The sequence below is a fragment of the Arctopsyche grandis genome, chromosome 4, assembly GCF_051622035.1.
Source record: "Arctopsyche grandis isolate Sample6627 chromosome 4, ASM5162203v2, whole genome shotgun sequence".
Classification (NCBI taxonomy): domain Eukaryota; kingdom Metazoa; phylum Arthropoda; class Insecta; order Trichoptera; family Hydropsychidae; genus Arctopsyche; species Arctopsyche grandis.
The window spans coordinates 12,631,170-12,654,038 of record NC_135358.1 but is presented as its reverse complement, the minus strand read 5'-3'; the positions used below and the strand labels follow the sequence as shown (position 1 = coordinate 12,654,038).

General features: G+C 34.3%; 2 protein-coding genes across 2 annotated transcripts in view; one reads left to right on the top strand and one right to left on the bottom strand.

Annotated features, from left to right (window-relative positions):
- Positions 1 to 8,284: 8,284 nt before the first annotated feature.
- Positions 8,285 to 9,191, top strand: mRpS24 (mitochondrial ribosomal protein S24). Its single transcript, XM_077429610.1, has 3 exons — positions 8,285 to 8,384; positions 8,569 to 8,755; positions 8,821 to 9,191. The coding sequence occupies exons 1-3, from the start codon at positions 8,352 to 8,354 to the stop codon at positions 9,108 to 9,110; spliced, it is 510 nt and encodes a 169-aa protein (XP_077285736.1). The 5' UTR covers positions 8,285 to 8,351; the 3' UTR covers positions 9,111 to 9,191.
- Positions 9,192 to 9,289: 98 nt separating this feature from the next.
- Positions 9,290 to 22,869, bottom strand: part of twin (CCR4-NOT transcription complex subunit 6-like twin) — a 96,627-nt gene continuing 83,047 nt past the window's right edge. The window contains exons 4-11 of the mRNA XM_077429603.1: positions 17,803 to 17,871; positions 17,567 to 17,724; positions 17,288 to 17,442; positions 17,055 to 17,206; positions 16,729 to 16,974; positions 16,470 to 16,647; positions 16,257 to 16,396; positions 9,290 to 16,147 (exon numbers count right to left, since the gene is read on the bottom strand). Of these exons, the coding sequence (XP_077285729.1) occupies positions 16,071 to 16,147; positions 16,257 to 16,396; positions 16,470 to 16,647; positions 16,729 to 16,974; positions 17,055 to 17,206; positions 17,288 to 17,442; positions 17,567 to 17,724; positions 17,803 to 17,871 (1,175 nt within the window). The 3' untranslated portion in view covers positions 9,290 to 16,070. The remainder of the gene's footprint in view (positions 16,148 to 16,256; positions 16,397 to 16,469; positions 16,648 to 16,728; positions 16,975 to 17,054; positions 17,207 to 17,287; positions 17,443 to 17,566; positions 17,725 to 17,802; positions 17,872 to 22,869) is intronic.

The window sequence follows — 22,869 nt, the reverse complement described above, 5'->3', positions numbered from 1 at the left end:
CGTGCGACCCCCACGATGGGTGTCATCGGACCAGACAGCGCGACCAGCCACTACCACTCCAACGTGTTGGAACTGCGGACAAACGGGACACATTAGCCGGTTGTGCCGCAAGAAGAGGGTCCGGAAGCTGGAGCCAACGAACGACGAGGATGAAGACGACGAGGAGGAGGCGGCTTCGGGAAACGAGCAGTGATCGGCCTGTTACGGGTCAGACCGATCACCGGTGCACGCAAAACACCCGGAGTGAACAAACTGGACGGCAGCGGCACGGCCGGCTCGTTTGTCGTGAAAGGAGAGATCGGAGGCGTGCCGTGTCGAATGGTGGGGGACACCGGGGCGTGCATCACGGTGATCAACCCGGAACTGTTCGCGAAGATCTCTCCTAAAGATTACACCGTCGTGAAGGGCCATTACAGCAGAGCGCGGCAAGCGGCGGGCCAAACCATCAAGATCCACCGATGGATACGGGTGACCCTTAATCTGCAGGGCGAAAAGTTTCCGTGGAACGTAGCGGTGGCGGATATCCAGGATCCCATATTGTTGGGACTGGACGCACTGAGACATGTCCGAGCTACGTTCGAGTTGGGCGGAGAGGAGAAGTGTATCATCAGGGGCGTGCAACGCGAGAAAGGGAAGAAAAACGCACCTGCTGTCAAGAGCATCCGCGGGGAAGTACCCCACCCGAAGATCACGGCGTTACTCGAGAGGGCCGATATTCTGCCAGAAGAGAAACGGCGCCTCGAGACCATGATTCGGGAAAATCGGAAAGCGTTCGCCCGGGACGAGAAGGACCAAGGAAGGACCACCAAGGCGGTCCACACCATCGACGTGGGAGACGCGAAGCCGATGAAACAGCCGCCGAGAAGGATACCGCTAGCACGGAAAGAGGAAGTACGCGCTATGATCGACGACTTACTGAAGCAGGGCGCGATAGAACCGGGGCACGGGCCGTGGGCGTCACCGGTAGTTCCGGTCGCCAAAAAGGACGGGTCGCTAAGGATGTGCGTGGACTACCGGAAACTGAACACCGTCACCAAAATAGACTCACACCCCATCCCGAGGATCGACGACACTTTCGACCAGTTGAACGGAGCGAGCTACTTCAGCACACTGGATCTGCAGAGCGGATTCTGGCAGGTACCGGTCGCCCCGGAAGACCGCGAGAAGACAGCGTTCGTAACAGAGTTCGGTCTGTTTCAGTTCAAAGTGATGCCATTCGGGTTGTGTAACGCGCCAGCGACGTTCGTACGGTTAATGACAAAAGTGGTCGGTGACATAAGCAATGTCCTCGTGTATCTAGACGACATTATCGTGCACAGCAAAACTTACGACGAACACTTGGTGCATTTAAACAATGTGTTCGAACGGATACAGGCAGCCGGCCTTAAATTGAATGCAGACAAGTGTCGATTGTGCTGCCGCGAGGTCGAATTTCTGGGACACCGAGTGTCAGCCGAAGGAATTTCGACAGATCCGAAGAAAGTCCAAACCGTGCGGGACTGGACGACTCCGAAAACACAAACCCAAATGCGCAGCTTCCTGGGACTGGCCACGTACTACCGAAAATTTGTGCGCAATTTCGCCGAGATCGCGAAACCACTCCATCAGCTAACGGAAAAAGGGCGCGAGTTCAAGTGGACACCGACGTGCGAACAAGCGTTCGAAAAGTTGAAAGAAGCGCTGACTACCACGCCAATTATGTCGTATCCCCAGCCGGGAGAGCGATATGTGTTGGACACCGACGCCAGTCAACATAGCATCGGTGCAGTTTTGTCTCAAGTTCAAGGGGGGGTGGAGAAAGTGATCGGGTATTTCAGCCGGACAATGAACAAACCCGAACAAAACTATTGCGTGACCCGAAAAGAACTATTGGCGGCAATTAAAGCCATTCAACACTTCCACCACTACCTATCGGGCTCGAAGTTCACGTTACGAACCGACCACTCAGCGTTAACGTGGCTGAAGAACTTCAAAAGACCGGAGGGCCAGTTGGCGAGGTGGCTGGAAATTCTGGGCCAGTACAACGTGACCATCATTCATCGACCGGGGATAAAGCACGGGAACGCGGACGCACTATCGCGAAGGCCGTGTACGGAAGAGTGTCCCAAATGCTCACGCGCAGAGACAACCGATCAAGAAAACGACTCGGCCCGAACGGAACCAGTAGAACCCGCAGAACCGGAAGCACGAGTTGCCCTCGTAGGGATCTTGCCCAACGAGATGACAAACTCGACGATCGACAAAATCGTCGAGTGGAAGAACGCCGGAACGAGACCACCGTGGGAAACAGTATCTGCTGAGGAGCAGGAACTTAAAATACTGTGGACCCAATGGGACGCATTGGAGGTGGAAGGCGGTAAGCTGTACCGGAGATGGGAGAACACCGCGGGAACACGTCACACAAAGCAGCTGGTGGTGCCGACTGAGAAGATACCCGAAATCATGTGGGAGATGCACAACGCGCCCACGGGGGGCCACTTCGGTATCAATAAAACGTACCGAAACGTGCGCCAAAAATATTACTGGCCGACGTGTCGAATCGACGTCACCCAGTGGTGCGAACGATGCGCACAGTGCGGGGCCAACGGACCACAACGGACCACACCGAAGGAATCGCGGGGCACTTCAACCGTACCTTTCGGGGACGCCACTACAACGAATGGCAGTCGACATTCTGGGTCCACTCCCGGCCACCGAACGAGGAAACCGATACATACTGGTGGCCATGGACTACTTCACGAAGTGGCCGGAAGCGATTCCACTACCGAACCAGGAGGCAGAGACCGTAGCAGACGCCCTGGTAGAACAAGTGTTCACGCGGCTAGGCGTCCCGAACGAGCTGCACTCTGACCAGGGACGAAACTTCGAGTCGAAGTTTTTCCGTCAGGCACTGGACCGGCTGGGCGTACACAAAACGAGAACAACACCATACCGACCTCAGTCCGATGGAATGGTCGAGCGACTCAATCGAACCATGCGGGCGCACTTGACGAAGTTCGTCAACGACGAGCAGGACGACTGGGACACGCTGGTTCCGCACTTCCTCATGGCATATAGAGCGGCCCAACACGATGCGACAGGAGCATCACCAGCAGCCATGATGTACGGACGAGAACTGCGCATGCCGGCGGACCTACTATATGGGGGCCCTCCACCAGACAGCGAACCTCAGGATCCACACCGATATACCACGAAGTTGACCGAAGACATGGCCAAGGTACATCGGTTCGCCAGAGCCCACCTCCGGATGCAGAATAGCCGTATGAAGACGCGATACGACGTCCGCAGAACCGAACCGGCGTACGAAACAGGTGACCGAGTATGGCTGTACAACCCTGCCAAGACTCCAGGGCTTTCACCAAAGCTGCAATCGCTGTGGGAAGGACCGTACACCATAGTGACCAAACTTAGTGACGTAGTGTATAGGATACGCAGGGAATTCGACGGCTCAAACCGATTAATGGTGGTGCACCTGGATAGACTCGCAAGGTATAAGGCCGTCGAATATTGACTGTAATTGTATGTAACTATTGTGTAATTGTGTAATTGTAACAAACTAAAGTGTAAATTAATGAGTCGATCGGGACGATCTCTCTTAAGAAGGGGGTTATGTAACGTTACATAGAGAGACGCCCCGTAGACCGGTGACGTCATGGTGACGCCGACCAATGGTGGAGTCGGGCGTTGCGGCCAATGGCTACACCCGACTCCTTGACCAATGACTATACGGGTCATAACGTGCATGCGCTGAGCGCTGAATATTTATAAGTATGGTGCGCTCTCGAACGGTGGCATTCGGATCCTGACCTCCACCGGACGAGCAGCAATAAAGAACTGGAACCTGCCTGCGTGTTTTCTTGTACCTCGACCTGACTCCACTTACCTTTGAATACTCTTCAGTATAATAAAAATATCAAAATAATAAGAATAATAAAACGATAATAATATTGTTGCGTAGGGGTGGGTGGAGGATCCAAGTAAAAGGCCAACAGTCGTTTCACAGCATTTATTGATGATTCAGGAGTTACACGCACTGTCACCGCTCAGTCCAGAAATGAATTATATCGCCTACGTACCGCCTTATAAAGGGTAGATCTCTCAGGACGCCTAATCTGTTTACCTGTTGTATAGTCACGTATTCGGATATGTATTTCCAAGACATTGGGTCTTCCCGTATCGATTCTGAGAACTAACTAATAACGGTCATTCTTTAGCCTAAATGCACTTAGAGTCCAGATATAATCTTTGGAAGTAAGTGTATGCATTTAGTTAACCGATAACAGATATCCGTTGGTCTAAGTACAACTCGCTCAATCCACGGCGTACGTAACAATATGATAAAAATTATGAAATAATAAAAAATAATATAATATATAACAAAAAACAAAAAGACAAAATAAATACATCAAAATAAAAATTTATAATCACAATCGTAAATTTTCAATAAAATTAATCATCGAAAAACAAATTTGCAATAATCACTCTAGCTTGTATAGCATTAATATTAAATAAGTCAAACATAGAAATTGTAGAAATTAGTGTGTTGACGATGGAGCTTGCACGCCAGATGAATGAGCTTCTTCCATTATTAGGAAAAATATTAGGCATGTAAAGGCGCTCATTACATCTGGTCATTCTATTTGGCACACGCAACGATATTCTGCTCAATAATTGAGGACAGTCGATCGAGCCGTTTAGGATGTTCAAAATTGTTGAGATGTCAGCTATCTCTCTTCTTTTGACAAGTGGAAGCAGATGCTGACACCTACAAGCATCTTCATAGGATGTATAGGATAATCCAAAACGGCTGCCGATGTACCTCAAAAATCTCTTCTGGATGCGCTCCAATCTGTCCCTTGCACCAGAGTACTCTGGGTTCCAAACTTGGGATGCAAACTCAACAATACTTCTTACGTATGCACAATATAGTATTTTGCATGATTTAATATAAATAAAGCATTTGGAGGACCGGATGATGAACCCGAGAGCCCGAGCCCGACGCTCGAGCTACAACATTGTCAATATGTTTACTAAATAGATCAGAGTTTAATAAGACTCCCAAATCCCTAATTTCCGATACCCTTGTGAGTCTATGTCCGTTGATTGAATGAGGAAAGTCAACTGGACATAGTTTTCTGGTGAAGGATATGCAGGAGCATTTTCCTACATTTATTTCCAACTTATTTAAATGTCGGATACATATTATTATACAAGGTGTCTCAAAAGAAAGTTTATATTTAGTGGATCGATTAAAGAAAAAGTAAGCCATATATCGAAAAAATGTTAATTAATTATTAAAGTACACAATTTGGGAATTTATTTCTTAAAAATAATACCGTCCAAATGTAGACCCTCGCGTTCGTGGCACTCATTTAATCGAACAGTAAAATTACTTATGACGGCTCGGCAGGTGGACTCAGTGATAGCTGCCATTTCGTGACAGATATTTTCTTTCAAATGCGCCAGGGAAGTCGGTTTATTGACGTAAACTTTAGATTTAAGATAACCCCATAGTAAAAAGTCCATAGGGGTTAAATCAGGACTGCGTGGAGGCTAATTTATGTCACCTCTCCTGGAGATCAATTTGCCTGAGAAAATTTCACGAACTCGTGGCAGAGACGTATTGGACGTGTGTGACGTTGCTCCGTCCTGCTGGAACCATGTTCTTTGGTAATAGCCAGGAAAGTTTTGCAGTTCAGGCACAAAGAAGTCGTCTAACATCTCCACACGCAGTAAGCTAAATAAATATAAGCTTTCTTTTGAGACACCCTATATTAATACTAATATCATACATGGCTTTCCATAAACAGCTGATCAGCTGATGGAATAATTCATAACTAGAATGCGGATAGAGAGCGTGCTTTTTCCAGAAATTGGGGCGGTTTGGATCTATTTACAAAGATAGAGTGCAAAAAAAAGGTTCGGCGAAACTTTAACAAAGCATTTACAACAATTTAACAATGAACGGCGCGCTTTGGGTCCGCTCACTAGTCATAACCCTTTAAGTGCTGACGTCTTTTCTGTTGAAAGCCCGCAACGCTGAAAATTTCGCCAACATTTCCAACTAAAATTATTTAGAAATCCAATAAAAAGGAGGTATAAAAACTGTAGCTAATCCAAACAAACCCTAGATAATTAGCCCCAAAGATTTCGAGTTTTGTCAAGGTGTGTTTTGACTCTCTTATATATCTTGCAACAATATAAAATAAATTATTAATTAATGTATTTAATTAATGTCTATTAATTATTGTATTTTTCCAAAACTAGTTATATCTTTAGTTTAGTTTATACTAGTTATATCAGTTATATTTATTTAGCAGTTTAGGAGATAATTGAATACAAAAGCTTAAAAAAGGACACCTATAAAGGGAAGTAGCACTTCCGGTTAACTTAGAAATTTAAAAAAAAATTACGTGGTGTCAATAAGCATTTTGGTAACTGATACCAAGTTTCTGTTTGATTGGACTAACGGTGTTCAAAAAAACTCCAAAATACACAGATACGCATTATAACATACTAACACACACACATTTTTTTCTAGACCATGAAAATATGATCAGCAATTGATTCTGAGTTTGAATCAGTCAAAATCAGTTTGAAATTTCGCATGGTCAAAAAACTTCGTCTATTGTTACTACGTACGTACATAAAAATAAAAATAAATGCTTCATACATCATGATTCATGATAAAAAAATTTGTATCTAAATTTTTGTATTTATCATTTTCAATTTATAACGTTTGCTTTAAAATTTGATTAATTTTTACATTTAGACAGCACAAATGTGCACTTTTACAGTCAGGATGACCCCATTCAATCAATTATTTGCTTCTCATTTACTCGCTTTCTTCATTTCGATTATGAGCAATTAATTTTCATTATTAGATACAAATATGTATTTATATAATATAATAATAGTGTGCAGATAGGCGAGTGACTATGCAATCATTTAATTTTACTCGAGTGGAAAAAACACAATCTACATATGTATGTATGTATGTACATACATACTACTTATCTAATGGTAAGCTTTCTTATTCAAATTTTAAATGATATTTTAAAATTTTAATTTCCAAATCTTAATTTAAAAAATATTATTCAAAATAGTAATTATTATTTGTATTTTTTTTGTGTTAATTCATGCAAACGATTAATGACGCTACTCTACATTTCCTTGACAATGTTTAAATATATTTTTAATATAATTTCAATATATTTTAAATGTGCCGAAATTTGTTCGAATTACATAAATGAAATCGGTGTTTATAACGATTGTCAGCAATACTAAATCGTCGACAAGTCACGATAAACATTGTTCAGAGTTTTGTCAATTATTGGCCAACGATATTCGATGGTTGCACTTTCTCTCGTCGAACGTGCGTGTGGTTGGTTCGTTTATTGAAAATACAATTTCTTCAGATTTCAATTTTTTTCTGATAAGAGAAACTAAAATTATTTGATGATTGTTCCAATAGATGCGATTAAAAACATTTCTTCGTTCTTGTGTTGTATTACCCGTAAAATTGAACTGAAAAAAAGATTAAACATTATAAAGGGACAAGTAAAAGTACAAGCTTGCAAGATGTTTATAATAGAAGCAAACTGAATAGTTTTTTTTTTCAAATGCAAAATATTTATCAAAAATTGATAAATAATTAATTGAAAATTACAAAATGCGCATGAAAAAATTTCTACAAAATCAATGTAGATTTTCATACAGGTCAGAGACCGGTTCGCTAAATTGAACGACCTTAGGGATCGGCCACTCTTTTATATTTATGTACCATTTTTCACTGTTATTTCAACGTTTACTTTTAAAGCTAGTATTTATTAACGAATTTTTTTAAATCTATTTTTAATTTTTAATGCGTGATGAATATATATTTTTGCAATACTAGAATTCAAATATTAATTTTACGCATGAAATGAACAAGATGTCTAGAAAATAAAAAAAAAGATTTTCCTTTAATAAAACGAAAAAAAAATGTAAATTGTCTAAGAATAGGGTAAAAATGAAATTTGTTTATCTTCAATATAACGGTTTGTTGATTATTCCGTACAAAGCGACCTCACACACGTTACTAAAATCTCGATCTGGCACTCGAAAATTTCATCCACCGAGAGATACCCTCGCGCACTATCATAACATTCATAACTAACGAGAACTCGAGTGCCAGATATTCCGTATTCGCGATTTTCGTGGCAACAATTGTCGTTTGCGCGATCGCAATTTGCAAAATAATCCGTTTACCGTCTTCATCATAACATTTATAATTGGGCGAATTATAGTGTTTTACGACCAACTGTCAAAGTTGAGGTTATAAACTGAGTGTCAAAAGCTAAGCTTTTGTCATGTCTTCTCAATTAACTAGATTGTTACAGACGGTAATTTTATTCCAATATCTAAATAAATTTTTAGTCATGAGTCTGTAGACGCTAATTTTTATGTGAAGCATAGTTTTGCTTTCAACTACCGAGTATGAAATTTGAGGTTATGTTAAAAATACATACCTGGTTTCATTTCAAGTTATTCTTCAATCTAATTTAATTGAATATTCGCGTATTTCAGCAAATCAATCCTATTTGGAATGGTTTAAATCAACTAAAGAATGGAGTCCACACCTCAGCAGTCGTTTGCCGAGTCCAATCGGGCAAATACAGAATTACACCGAAGCGGAACAGACCACTTACATACGAGATGGCGAATCCACCAGCTCACATAGCTGACAAGAAGTCGTGGAACTCATGGAACACGTGTAAGCATCGAAATCATTCTTTTCAAAAGCACTTGTCATATCAACTCATCATTGTTAAATTTCAGCTAACATGAAAGGAGGCTTAAGACGCTCGGAGACGGCCATTGAAGATTTATTCATTAGAAAATTTATGGTAGGAACTTGGCACAGCCTGGTTCTCTCAGAAGTCACCATAAAAAGGCAATTCAACCATATCAGAATAGGTGCGATCATAAGACAAGGTTTACCTCAATCTAAAATGTACTTCCTCATCGGTTATTCAGAAGAGTTATTAGCGAATTGGTTGCAGTGCCCGATCACTTTAGAATTACAAACAACCGAGAAACGTACTGATGTTATATTTAAGTATATATAATCTGATTTGTTTTCATTTGTAATTAGGTTTTAGATGTATTATATAACGTTTTAATAAATAAAATTCTTATAAATGAATATATTCCCAATAGTCTAGATTTACCTTGATAAAGCCAACGCCAATTACCTATTATATACATATAATTGAAGGTTGAAAAATACAAACACAACAGTCTAGTTTATATCCATAATATTTTATTTCATTCATTTAAAAGATGTAAGTATATACAATGGTTACAAACATATCGACACATGAGCGCGCGAAAATTCTTACACAAAACAATAATTGTGACAACAAGAAATTATATAAGGGTGGGGGGGAGGGGGGCATCTTACGAATAAATTAAAAGCACCACTAACATGCTAAACAACATTTGAAAATTTCATGTATAAATTTAAAATTCACCTTCAGATCATATAAATGGATATAACAATCACAATTAAATTTGTGGCATGACAAATTCTCTTAAGCCTACAGACTGTAACATTATCTTTTATTTCCATATATAATATACATACATATACAGTATATGTGTAATATTTAAAAACAAATTAAAGAGAAACAAGTCTACGGCACATTTGTACAGTCGGCCAGACACCTTTTTTTCCATAAAAGTATAATTATTTGTACTCTCGGTAAACAAAGGTTTTTTTTAGTATAGATGACATTTATACAAAATACAACTAAAGGTATTTACTTATCACACTTGTTAAATTTAATATGATGCATGTTCAGGTATTAATGTATATTGTCTTTATCACAGTGATATAAAGCATATTCTTCCCTCGTAACTTCACCAATAAACTGAAACAACGAGAGACTTCAAACCGCTCATCAACGTCACATTCCATTTTAAACATATAATATTGTACATATTTTTTATTTTTATTTTTTTTTAATATTTTAACATTGTGCAGTCTTATACTTGAGCTACTTAAATACAACTCCAGAATATGTTACTATAAATTGTGATTCTCCAATAATACATTCTTCTATTGTGAATCATATCAAAGGAGAGTCAACCGATGTCAACTTGTTGACTCTTCTTTTATACATTTCATTTTGAATATTAACTGAACATTATATTAAATATAATTATTCATATTAAGTTGAACGGCCGAAACATGGTTAGTAAATAACATTGCTATAATTATAGATGTCTGGTCGACACATAACAAAATATGTTAGAAAAACACTCTTTATATCTCTGAGCATTTACAAAACGATGGATGTTTTAACATTATCAAATTCATCACGTGTGCCTAAAATGACAAACTCTTCAATATATATTTTTTTCAATATAAAATATATACATATATATATTTCCTATTTTTCGTAAAAAAGACTTCAAAATATTTTAACTACATGGAAATAAATGGATAGAGAGATACGTGAAACCCTGCTTTTTCGTTTGATCTGTCTCGTGTACATAAAAAAGCATTCAAAAGCGTCATGATCGATTTTATATAGCAAACTGACTATCACTCTGGCGTTAGAAAGATTATATTGAAATCCAAACGTAAAATAAAAATGCAAATTATTAATTTGTTTCAACAAGGAATTAAGTTTTGAGTATTATAAATAAAATTTTCTCATAAAATATTTCATTAAGCTTATTTCTAATAAAAACAAGAACCAATTATTTTTGTACTATGCGATATTTAATTGTATTCTTCTTAGCACGAAAAAGGATATATGTATTCTATGTACATGAATTAAGACACCAGTCCGTTTATATTACGTTTAAACTATTGACATACACTCACATTAAAACCTATCAAAAAATAGATGGAATTATATCCCGCTAAGACAAATGAAGTTTAAATTCGATTACACGATCAACGAAAAATAATGCTTTTGAAAACTTGTCAGTTTGTACAAATCGATACACACGCACAATATTAAACCAAACTCGTATATTTATAATATAAACAGTGAACATTGTTGCCGATTAAATCGAGATTTGTCAAAAGGTGATATAATACAATTTCATATAATATATTTGATTTTTTGTAGCCAAGGCACGTGTTTGTATGATTTTTTTTATTTTTGTACATTTTGCCAAGAACTAGTATTATTTTAACAAAATCTAACAGATTATTTATACCAGCAAATGTGAACTCTAATGACAAGAAAGTATATATTTGGACTAAAAGGAGAAAAGTAAATACAGGGCACTGTTTAAAACGTAATATCAGATCCAAACAGAACTCAAAAAAAGAAAAATAACTGATATAATAAATAACCTCTTAAAAAAAGAAAAATAAAGTTATTTAAATATTTTCATGAAAATGTTTAAATAACTTTTCATCGGTAACCCGGTATTGAGGAGTTATGTATTTGCTGTTATAAATCTTTAACCTGGCAAATGAACTTTATAAATTAAACCACACAACAAATATATACACGATACATTTTGATAAAAAAAAACTTGCCATTACATTAAAATCTAATCTTTATCCAAAAGGCTCATTTCACAATTAAATTCATTGCATATGCATTATTTAAAATTCCTCATGAAACAGATTGTAACTTATTAAAAAAAAAAAGAAGGTTATCACAAATTAAGCAAAATAGTCTAATTTTACAAACACAATAGTAAAGTAAGAAGTTTTCGCTGGCACATGAATAACGACATTATAAATAGGTAACCATTCTAATACACCCATTGCATAAAAATTCTTTCTCGTCGTATTTTCATGACGTTTTTATTTTGTACGCGCAACTAATTCATTTTAGTTTCACCATCTGTTTGAACGCTTAAAATAACGTCAAAATTTTTACTAACCCATGCACACTCGAACGCACACATACAATTTCTATTTTATACTCATCTAATATACTGTCGACAATCTCACCATAATGATATTTGACTAATTGAAGAAAATTTATCTTTGATCTCATACTCTGATTTCAATCTAATAATATTGCATATAAAAAATTATGTATATACATTTTATATATGCTTACGTACCCGTGTACATTTACATATATTTGAATTTCTAAAACTAAAATGATACAAAAACAAACGAATCAATATCCTAAAAATAAACCGATTCAATAATTGATTGGAATAAAGCAAAAATATGCAAATTTAATTGATCGCTAAATAAAATACGATATTTTTTGATAATTGCACGAAAATTGACTATCAACATTTTTGTTTCAGTATAAGTATTGCCAATTCTATCTATGTTAAAAAAAAAAATTCGAGTTCAGAAACTTAATTAATCAATATGTTATTAATTGATAAAACTTATGATAAAATATACAAATGGGGACTTTTGGTGGGGTGGGATAGGAGCAACTAAAAAACACCCTATTTAGATAAGTACATATCGACATAAAAAAAAAAAACCAAAATAAAACAATTCTTGGAGATCTTTGCTGTCCACATAGTGTATACTAATAATTTGTAACTTTCATATTATATACAAATACACAAAAACTGTATCAAAGAAATTGCTTCTGGTTTGGGGAATTCATTTTAAATTATGAAGAAAAAATATTTCTGGAGACTTATTAGTGTATTAAATGTCAACCTTGAATTGTTCAAATATGTTGATAATAATAATAATTGATTAGAGACATTGATATATGTAGAATGCTAGTTTGTAAATGGAGTGCCAGATTATAAAAAAAATCTAATTAAATAATATTCATTATGGTAATCAATGGTTTGCAACATGTAATATTAAAATTTTATCTAAAAGGTAAATTTTTACAGAATAAAGCTAGTTTTTTTTTACTCTTATAAATGCAAATTGTTAAACAATTAAAGGCTGACAAAAACTAATCTTTAAAACAGTAAACATACATACATACTATTGTTTCTCTTATTGAACATCAAGTGAATTAATGCTAAAATTATTACAACGCTTATTTATCATCACAGAGTAGGACATTAATATTATATCTTATTATGCAATATGTTTTGATCAGAATATACATATATAATATAAATGAAAAAAATGGACGATAAATGAATAAACAAATGCAAATACATTAATATCACAAAATACATAGCAATGAAAACATAAAGTACATTAAATAATATATAAATATTCTTTTGGATTATTTAATTGATTCGACGATCATTTAAGTCTAGTTTCAAAATAAGTATTATGGATGTATGTTTATACAAAATAATAAAGTATTCAATACAGATGACTTTATATAACTTGTATAAATCCACACATTTCATGAAATTTATTCCACATTATTAATAAATAACAAAAAATGTGTTTTCTACTAATGTTACAATATATTGTCATACAGGATTAATTATAAAGAAAAATAAAAAAGATCATAAATTAAAATCTGAGACCCAAAAATTTACCTGTATGTGCGTAAATACATAAAATATAAACTACAAGTATATTGAAACATTCAATACATGACAAAATACATAATGGAAAAGTGAACAATATACATACAATGATAATTCAATAAATATAATTTATATACATAGATTTAAAAACAATAAATTTAAGTTGTTTTTTTTATGCAATTTTATAAATAAGTTAAATAATTATACTAATTATGACAGTCTAAAATTAAAGATAAATATTGAAGTTATTAAATTTTCATTGTACATACATTGTGTAAATAAATGATGATGATCAATCAAAATGAATAATTAACATGTTGCTATTACTATTTTAAGAATTAAAAATTGGGGTATAAAGTAAATGCTTATTGTTATCGATATATGCAGGTACTAATCAATAAGAGTTTGAAAATATTTGAAACTAGCACCAATCAATGTTACACAAGTATTAACTATCTATTGATTAAAAATAATATTGGCAAATGTTCACTTTTTTAATAATAAAAAATTGATCGAAATGGTATTAAGCATTATAAAAAAAGACAACATTTCCTTCACTTGATTATTCATTAGATAAGATCCATAATATCACATTAATTTACATTAAAATGGTAATAATACTAGATCTGGGGAAACAATTCGCATATAATAAGTAATTATTTGGTCACAGTTGCAAACTATCAGTACCACACAAATATTACAACCAGGTAATTTTATATTTACATCATATCAATATATAATTCAATTTATTTATTTTTATTTCATTTTTGCTTATAATTAAAAAAATATTGACCGTTCTCAAGTTTTCTTTTATTATAAAAATCTATTTGAAGTCCTAAATGTATTTTTTCAGAAGAGTATTCTTCCCGTGTACATATTTTACAAAATAAATTTCAATATAATAAATAAATCACAAAAGTCAAGTTTATTACAAAAACGTATAATATTGATACCATAAAAGGGGCAATAAAATTCTAAATTGATAAATAATTGAATTTCAATAGAAATTTTATATTACATGTAGAATTTATAGAACTAAACTTGTGAATACCCAAAAATACCAGTTATAAAAATTATTAACATGCAAACGTACCTGTTGATTAAGAAATTATTCAAAAAAATTTTTAACTGTAAAATTAAATATTTAACGCGCTGATAATAATATAATAGAGTGTATTTGCTCTATAATAGTGGTATAATGTGGTCATCACTTTATCTTTTGTAGTAGATAATTCAAAATGTATAATATTTCAAATATAAAAAAGTAATTTGTCACATATTTTTTACAATAAAGTTTTATCAATACATAACTCGTTGATTCCATTATGTTAGTAACAAGAATATATTTTTTGCTCTCTTTTTTATTATTATACTTACTATGATTAAAAATACATAATGATTAAATTCTTGTTCCAAAATATCGATGGCAAAGAATTGTGGCCGGATGAGATGATATTAATTTACAAATTTCGAATATAGACAGTATATTAAATTGCATTCACCTATCATTCACAAACAAATATTTGCTTAGAAAAATAAACATTCCTGTGCTATCATATTGTACAGGGAATCAGGATTTGTAACTTTTAAAAATTTTCATTTGTCAATGTTATTGCATCAATTAAAGAATGGAACTTTAGTAAATAATCAAATACAGAATTTTATTTAATTTAAATATATAAAATTCAATCTATATGTAACCAATAATAATAAATAAATGTGACATGTGTGCTTTACAATATTAATAAATTAAAAATGTTTATATTTCGATTAACCGATTATGATAAAGTACACGCACAAAATGAAAGAATTTCTATACAATGCGACATGAAAAATTCGCTATGGTGATTTTCTTCTATGACAATGATGAAATTTCATTGTAAATGAATGAAAAGTGAAAAAACTGATTCTAACCTAATAAAACTTAAAATAACTAATAAATCTTGTAAAATAAAATCGTAAAACTAAAATACAGTTAAAAATTCACAGATTCAAGTTTCCATAACATCATTGAAGTTCCAGAAGTAGTGTGATTATTTAATGAAATAATATTAGTTACATTCTTCACAATTGCGAAAATTTTGAATGCAAACCTTTCCGTAAAAAAGATTACAATTCACAAATCAAATTTTTGCCCACACAATCAAGGTAATGATATATAATCAAAGAGAAACGTGAAAAAATAATTTATGTATATAGGCAGCCACTTATCTAAAACATAACCTGTCTTTTGTTTACATAAAAAATTAAATAATAACAAAAAAAAAACGAATAAATACAGTCCAAAATATTCTTTAGTAAGCTTGATCATCGAAATCCCTTTGATTAAATTTATTATCATTAATTCCTTGTGATAGATAAAATGCATATAACAATTTCAGAAGTGTCCATCGATTCATGGATAAATGATTTTGAGTCGCACCTATCGTTTATCTTAATTATTATATTCGTTCATAGGATTCTTGTGGCCGTAACACTTGTCACTAGAGAATGAGAGTGAAATCCACAAAGAAAGAGATGAGATCAGTATGCAGCAGATTGGTGAAGTGTTAATTTATTATTGAATTGATCTGGGAATGATGGGGTTTGCTTAGAGGGGAACCAAAAATGACGATTGGTTATGGAAGCTGCTACCGGCGGGATATGAGTCCGTTAGATTGTGATGTACTTGGTGCCATCTCAAGTTCTACAAGTAGTGGGAAGTGATCTGAAACGATTAGTTAGTTATGTGAGTAAAAATCAATAACATAAAATATATGTATAGTTATACGTACACGCTACAGTATGTACAAAAATGTAAGACAAACTAAAAATACCTGAAGGAATGTGAGGGTGAGGACATCCAATGATTTTATTATCCCGAAACCAATCTGCTGAGAGAGGTCCCAAAAGTCCCAAAGGCGTCATGCTCTGTTTCGAATAAAATATATAATCTATGATCCCCTTGAAATCAAACCTGAAAATATCATAACATGTGTAAATAAATACAAACAAAAATTTGCTTACATTAAATTACTAGAATAACTTACGTATAATTAGTATAGGGCATTATATCTTCACTATATGCAGAGGCTAATTTAAAAGGATGAGTAAATTCATTTGGACGCTCTGAGCCAGATATGCGTTGCAAACTTGTTGAATAGCCTAGTTCTTTGAAATCTCTATGATCTGCTGGAACTCTTCCCGATGTTAAGAATTCTATGACACCTGTAAATGAAATATGTAAATTTATAGCATTTCTTGATGAAACAAAAAATAAACACGGTTCAAAATAAAATTGAAACAAACCACTGTCGGGTAGTGAATTGAAGTCTCCACACAATAATAATTGTACTGGTGGAGCAAGGTCATGACTGCTCGGAGACTTTGGTGTAATTCTTGTAAGTTGGACCGCCTCTTCCAAAATGCTCTTCAATTCATTACTTAGCATCATGGTTTGTATAAGTTTAACGTCGCTATATTCTGGGTCCCAATGTATATGCGCTGTACACACTAATAGTGGTTGACCTATTTGTGCTGCATCAGTTGGTAAACCTAGAAATAAAGTCAGCTTAAAAACATTGTAATGTTCAAAAGGTAAAATAAAATATAAATAAAACTATATAAAATCCTACCATTCTCCCATGCAGCATCTTTCGTTCTAAGTAAAGCAGCTAAGCCTATGTTGTCTTTGGGCATGACCCTGTTCAGCATGTTATCTGATCCTTCCGAGTTCGCCATCGCCAATTGATTGAATTCAATGAGTTGTTCTTTAACTAATTTAAATCTAAAATCAAATAAAATGTATTATGAAATACAAATGGAATATATACAATTGAAGTATAATTTGTGACTAAAAGTTGCTAACTTCGCAGCTCGAAAAAAAATTGCACATCCATCTACAAATTTCCTTTCACTTTCTGACATAGTTTTCGCTCTTGATTTAGGTGAAAAAATACCATCATATCCATCCTGTTTTAATTCCGGTAGAAAATAATTATAAAATTGATCGGTTTCCAATTCCTACAAAACATCAATGTGTAAATAAAAAAATCATAAAATTATTTATTTACTTATTTAAGAATATTTGGGAGAAATTATAATAGTAAAATCAATGAAACCAAGCAATCGACTACTCCCAACTTACCTGTAAGCTGATAATATCTGCTGCATAATGTCTAATTTCATCCAAAATAGCCTTTTTTCTGTACTCCCAATTGAGCGCCCACGAAGGACAGTATCCATACATTTGTCTAGTAGCATATTTATCACACAAAACGTTGTAGCACATCACCGTAAATATACCTAAAATTTCAACGAGTGTGATAATTATAAAAAGTAGTGGAAACAAAATAGATCATATATATAAAATAATACACTTACACGTTGGCCTTGTTCGATTGGGACGTGTTAAGGGAATCCATGGTCTCTGAGGAGGATGAGGTACTCTCACTGTGAACAAAAAAAAATAAAAAAAATTAGTATGTTTTATAATAATACTAATAAGCACCACAAGTGCATATCCCCTGACCACATACGATTGTCGTTGGCGAAAAAAAAGGTCGCAAATGTAGAGCACTGGAGAAAGAAGACCAACTGAAAGGAAACAAAACGAGTATTTTATCGGTCAATGTAAAGGTACCCCAAGACGCGGTTGTGGGGTACCCAACCTCAATAACAGTTACTAAAATAAAATTTCACATTATAAGACAATTAAAATATTTACCATATATTGTTTGAAATGAAACGTATGATTTCGCAATACATATCATTATCAATACATTCGAGTTTGCCTGTTTCATAGTACTATATACGTAAAAAAATATATTCACGCGATCCAACAATTTACTTTTATGCGACACATACAAAGAGTCTTAATTTATGGTGAACAATAAACATGGAAAAATGAAGTCGAATTGTAGGATAGACACGAAGTCTCATAAAGAGTTCACAGTATGTTCAATAAAACTGTCTAAATTAACTAGAATTGAATTATATCTATAGTAACTATTTACTATCGAATCTCAACATAGGAACATGTTTTAGATTCCACAGAATAATTGTAGATTCGTAGAATATGTATGTATTGATATTTGATATACATATTCTACGAATATGTGAGTTCATTTATAGTAATTTTCGTTTATCGGTAATCTGATATTGTTTTTACCAATTACCGAATTTTTTAATTTAAAAAATAAAATACTTTTTTTTTTATTAAATATAACAAACGCTAATAAACGTTATTTATTGAAGGGTAAAATTTATCGGCCCGGCAAATAAAAAGAATGCCCCTCTCTAAAAAAGTTTGTACGACAGATTCGGTTTTCGCCCGGCAAATTATACGTCAAATGGGTTGCCAGTAACGAAAATAAATACCGACCCTAACAACCTAATATTAAATGAATAGGGCCAACCCTAACTTAACCTAACCCTTAAATAAATACTACCCAGTGCAAATGTAACTGGTTATGATTTCACTGTAACGTCAAATTTTATTTTTGTTCCTGGTAATCCGTTTGACGTTTGATTTGCCGAGCGAACGCCGATTCTGTCGTGAGAGCTATTTTAGAGGTCTTAATTTGGCATTAAATGTCGTTTTGACATTTGACGTGTAATTTATTATACAGCCGTGCCAAAAATATTATCCCTTTACTATATATTAAGATATATTGCCGAATGGTTGTCACTATTGTTAGATGGTTATGATCTAATTTTTCAAGTATTTTTTTCTTCTGTTTTATCAAAAAAGTAATTTCTCACAATTACTTTATTTTTATTCTTCTGGGTAGGTTCCTTTCCCAAATTGACTTCAGTTTTATTTCTAAGAGCTAACTGAAACCTTTCTTTTACTGATAACAAACATTTAGTTGCAGATGGAACTACTGCAATATCATCATTGGAATCTGAAACTGATATGTAGATTTACTACATCTTTTTTGTAAATTTATTCTATAACTTATATTATTTTCATCAGTGTAAATTTTTTCTCTTGGATTGAGCACGTGACGGGACCAGTGTTGCCAAAAGATAAAATAAAATCGAGGAATGTGATAGAGCGCAGCGAATATGTTTTGTTGATTTACCGATAAATTACCGAGTTATTTTTCGGGACATTTACCGGTGATGAACTCCCTATCATATATCACTTTATTTAAACTTACTAATATATTATATGTAAGCAAACTCGGAATAAATAATTTGGTTCCGATAAAAATTAAGCAAGCACGAAATCAGACCTTGACCTTAATTGTGTGTAAATTCTACCAGAAACACCGAAAATTTGAAATTGGAATGGAAAAATATTAACTTTATTCAACTCATTTCACAGTCAAATCTCAATAGTGCGTATTATGTAATATAAATGGTTCATAGTTCTGTATAAAATTAAAACAAACAAGAAAAGATGGATATTTGAGAAAAAAGTAAATGATACAATTCAATATTTCAATCACACTGTAAGATAGTAAAGAGGGTCAATCATGAAATCGAATCCATATCAAAAACCACCGTAAATAAAACGACAATATCTACATACTTTAATTACAAATGACGTGAAGACGTTATCTACATACACAACGCTAGCGATATAAATTTGAAGCACATTAGACGCTTCTAATGGAATCGATCCAATTAGTCTAATTGAACCGAGCTAAATTCTACATTTCCAATTTAAGGCGTGAATTAATCATCGTAGATTGTATATGTGTAATATTTTCGGTTAATTTATAACGGACTTTGATCGAGAAATTTTACGCTTGCGATTTTCAAAATTTTCAAAGGAAAATCTCCAGTGAATCGAACCCGATTACACGTTGATAAAAATCGAGTATTATAGCGGTTGCGTGCTGCGTTGAAAAAGCGGCATAAGGAGAATGTATCCATTCAATAAACGAAGAATAATAGGCATATAATAAAAATAAAAAAACGTTCCAAGGATGAGAGCTAGGCAATCTGATGTACGTATTTTCAACTTTGACTTTTGTGGTATAAATTTTTATTACTAGGAAATAAGTCCACTCACCAAAATTTGCAACAAAAAATATAATATATAATTATGTTGAATCGAGTCGATAAATCGGCTAGCGAGTTATCTTGATTCGTGCGAAACTCGTATTATAAAAATGGATAAATTCAAATTAAAAATATTTAATGTAATTGATGAAGTCGTTTAGAGCTAAATAGTTCCCAACCAATTGTGATGTTTTCTTCTCCATAATAAAAAATAAATATATTATAATATTATAAAGCCAGCATTATATTGCTCGGTGGTTTACCAATATCAGATTTCATTGTAGAAAAGGTTCTTCATCAAATAGGCAAAACCACCCTACCTCCAATTTTTCACAACTATTTGAATATGCTTTCAAATTTATAATTTAAATTTATATACGTACAAGTTTAATACCATAGGTATATAAATCCAGGGTAAAACTCGTAATGGTATCATGGGAAAATATAATATAATATACATAAAAAGAGACGTGACCGATGCGGATGTATGTGTGTGGCAGACGCGTGGACACACACCCAATCAGAGTGAAGTATTCGAGACGCGGGGCAGTGTGGTAGCGGGGAAGTGGGGGAGGGGGTGTGGAGCGTCATTTGACGACAGGCATGTACGACGTTGGGCCGAGTCACGGGTGACACACACACACTGTGCCCATAAATCACCTTACTAAATATTTATATTATAACATATAACTTTATTTTAATTCGTGTATCAATTCAGTTAACAAGGCAGAACACTAGTTAAATAATAATAAAAAGGAGGAAGTGTCTCGCTAAAGATAGCAATAATAATTTAATTTCAAACAATTAATTAGGTAAATTTTAATTTTAAATATCATTATGTACGCCCGAGTATGATTCATCATTTTTATATTATGTTAAGATAATATGTTTTAAAATATAATAGGCCACTTTCCAGAAAAAAAAAAAAAACGACTGCAAAGAAGGTTAAAAATCCACTAATGTGAGTCAAATGCCACAGCGTATCAATAAATCAACACGTGTTTCAAAAACTGGCACTCCCAAAATTTAGATTTCAATAAGTCCATACAAAATCTAAAAAAAAGAGTGTCGTACATTTATTAATAAAACGGATTGAATAAAATTAGCTCGGGCAACCGGGCGCCGCAGTAATAGGGTTAAAAGCGTAAGAGAATCCATATATAAACATCTGTTTGACCCATTTCGCCGATTGGAAAGGTAAGCATAAGCATTTCGGTCCAAATTCAAAAACTCGCAATCGCCCTTTCCTTTCTGCTTTCCACTCTGCGTCGGTTCACTTTCACTCGGCGCTCTCTCGGGACACTTTCTTCTTGCGAGATTTCAATTTTGAAAAACTTAACCGTTGCACCTCTAGCCGTGCACATTCATTATTCAACCAGGTTTATAATGAGCGGTGTATCGATTCGGAATTTGAAAGTCATGTAGGCGGTTGGGCAATCGAAGGACAAGTGCGGTTACCTGCTAATTCCGATACCTGGCCAGGTGCCCCTGCAGATATCGATTTACTGTTTATATTTATAACGTGTGTATGTTCGGATAGGTATCTGGTCCGTCGATCTAGGATCATTAATGTTCGATTTACGCAATTGTTCGTCGTATCTGTCGACGGTAGTGGCGTTCCGACGATGTTTAGGAATCTGGTTGAATCGCGCCAGCAATCTAAACGATAATGTTCCTGCACGTAGTAAAACCAGTAAACACGCTGTCTGTGTTTACACGTAAATATTCTCAATTGCGGAATGTTGCTAATGTTGTTAAATCATACATATGTATATGCGAATGATTATTTTACCTTTGCTGCTCTGGACTATTCCGATATCTTGTGGCGGTTGGCGGTTTCGAAGCAATATTTTTTTTGCTAGGATATCGTGTCAAAGGTCAATTACAGCAGGGTAAGTTGTCAATAGGGAGATGTAATTCTCAATTGGAATTGACGTCATTTTACGAGTGGTTTTAGACCTTTGGCTTTGGGTTGCGGTCAATGTAAGCGATATCGTTAGAATGGAAGTTCACGTATTTATAGTACGGTTTTATGGGAGTACGTGAACTTATAAAAATACTTTAACGTCACACTAATGTTAAAATACCGCTGTTTTACTCGAACGCTCCCAAGTAAACCACAGACATAAGAAAAGGTTTTTGAATTATATTTTCGATTTTTTATGATTTTTGTGTGCATTTCACATTTTTAGGATGTGTTCTATATATTTATAACTAGTTGTTTTACCCAGCTTCGCTCAGTATTTGTAATATAAACAGCTTACACATGGCGAATCTAATAGTAAATATTCATTTGATTTTTTATTAAATTTATATCGAATCGTCATAGAAACTTCGATTTGTTTTCGATGTTAACAACCAACATTACATATTTATTTACATACTTACAAAGTCTCTTTCGAAATTATATATTAGATTATATAATTTTAGCTATTT

Coding starts and splice junctions, on each gene's coding strand:
- mRpS24 (XM_077429610.1), top strand. CDS start 8,352: ATGTCTTCTCAATTAACTAGATTGTTACAGACG. Junction 8,385..8,568: donor TAACTAGATTGTTACAGACG/GTAATTTTATTC, acceptor CGCGTATTTCAG/CAAATCAATCCTATTTGGAA. Junction 8,756..8,820: donor GTGGAACTCATGGAACACGT/GTAAGCATCGAA, acceptor GTTAAATTTCAG/CTAACATGAAAGGAGGCTTA.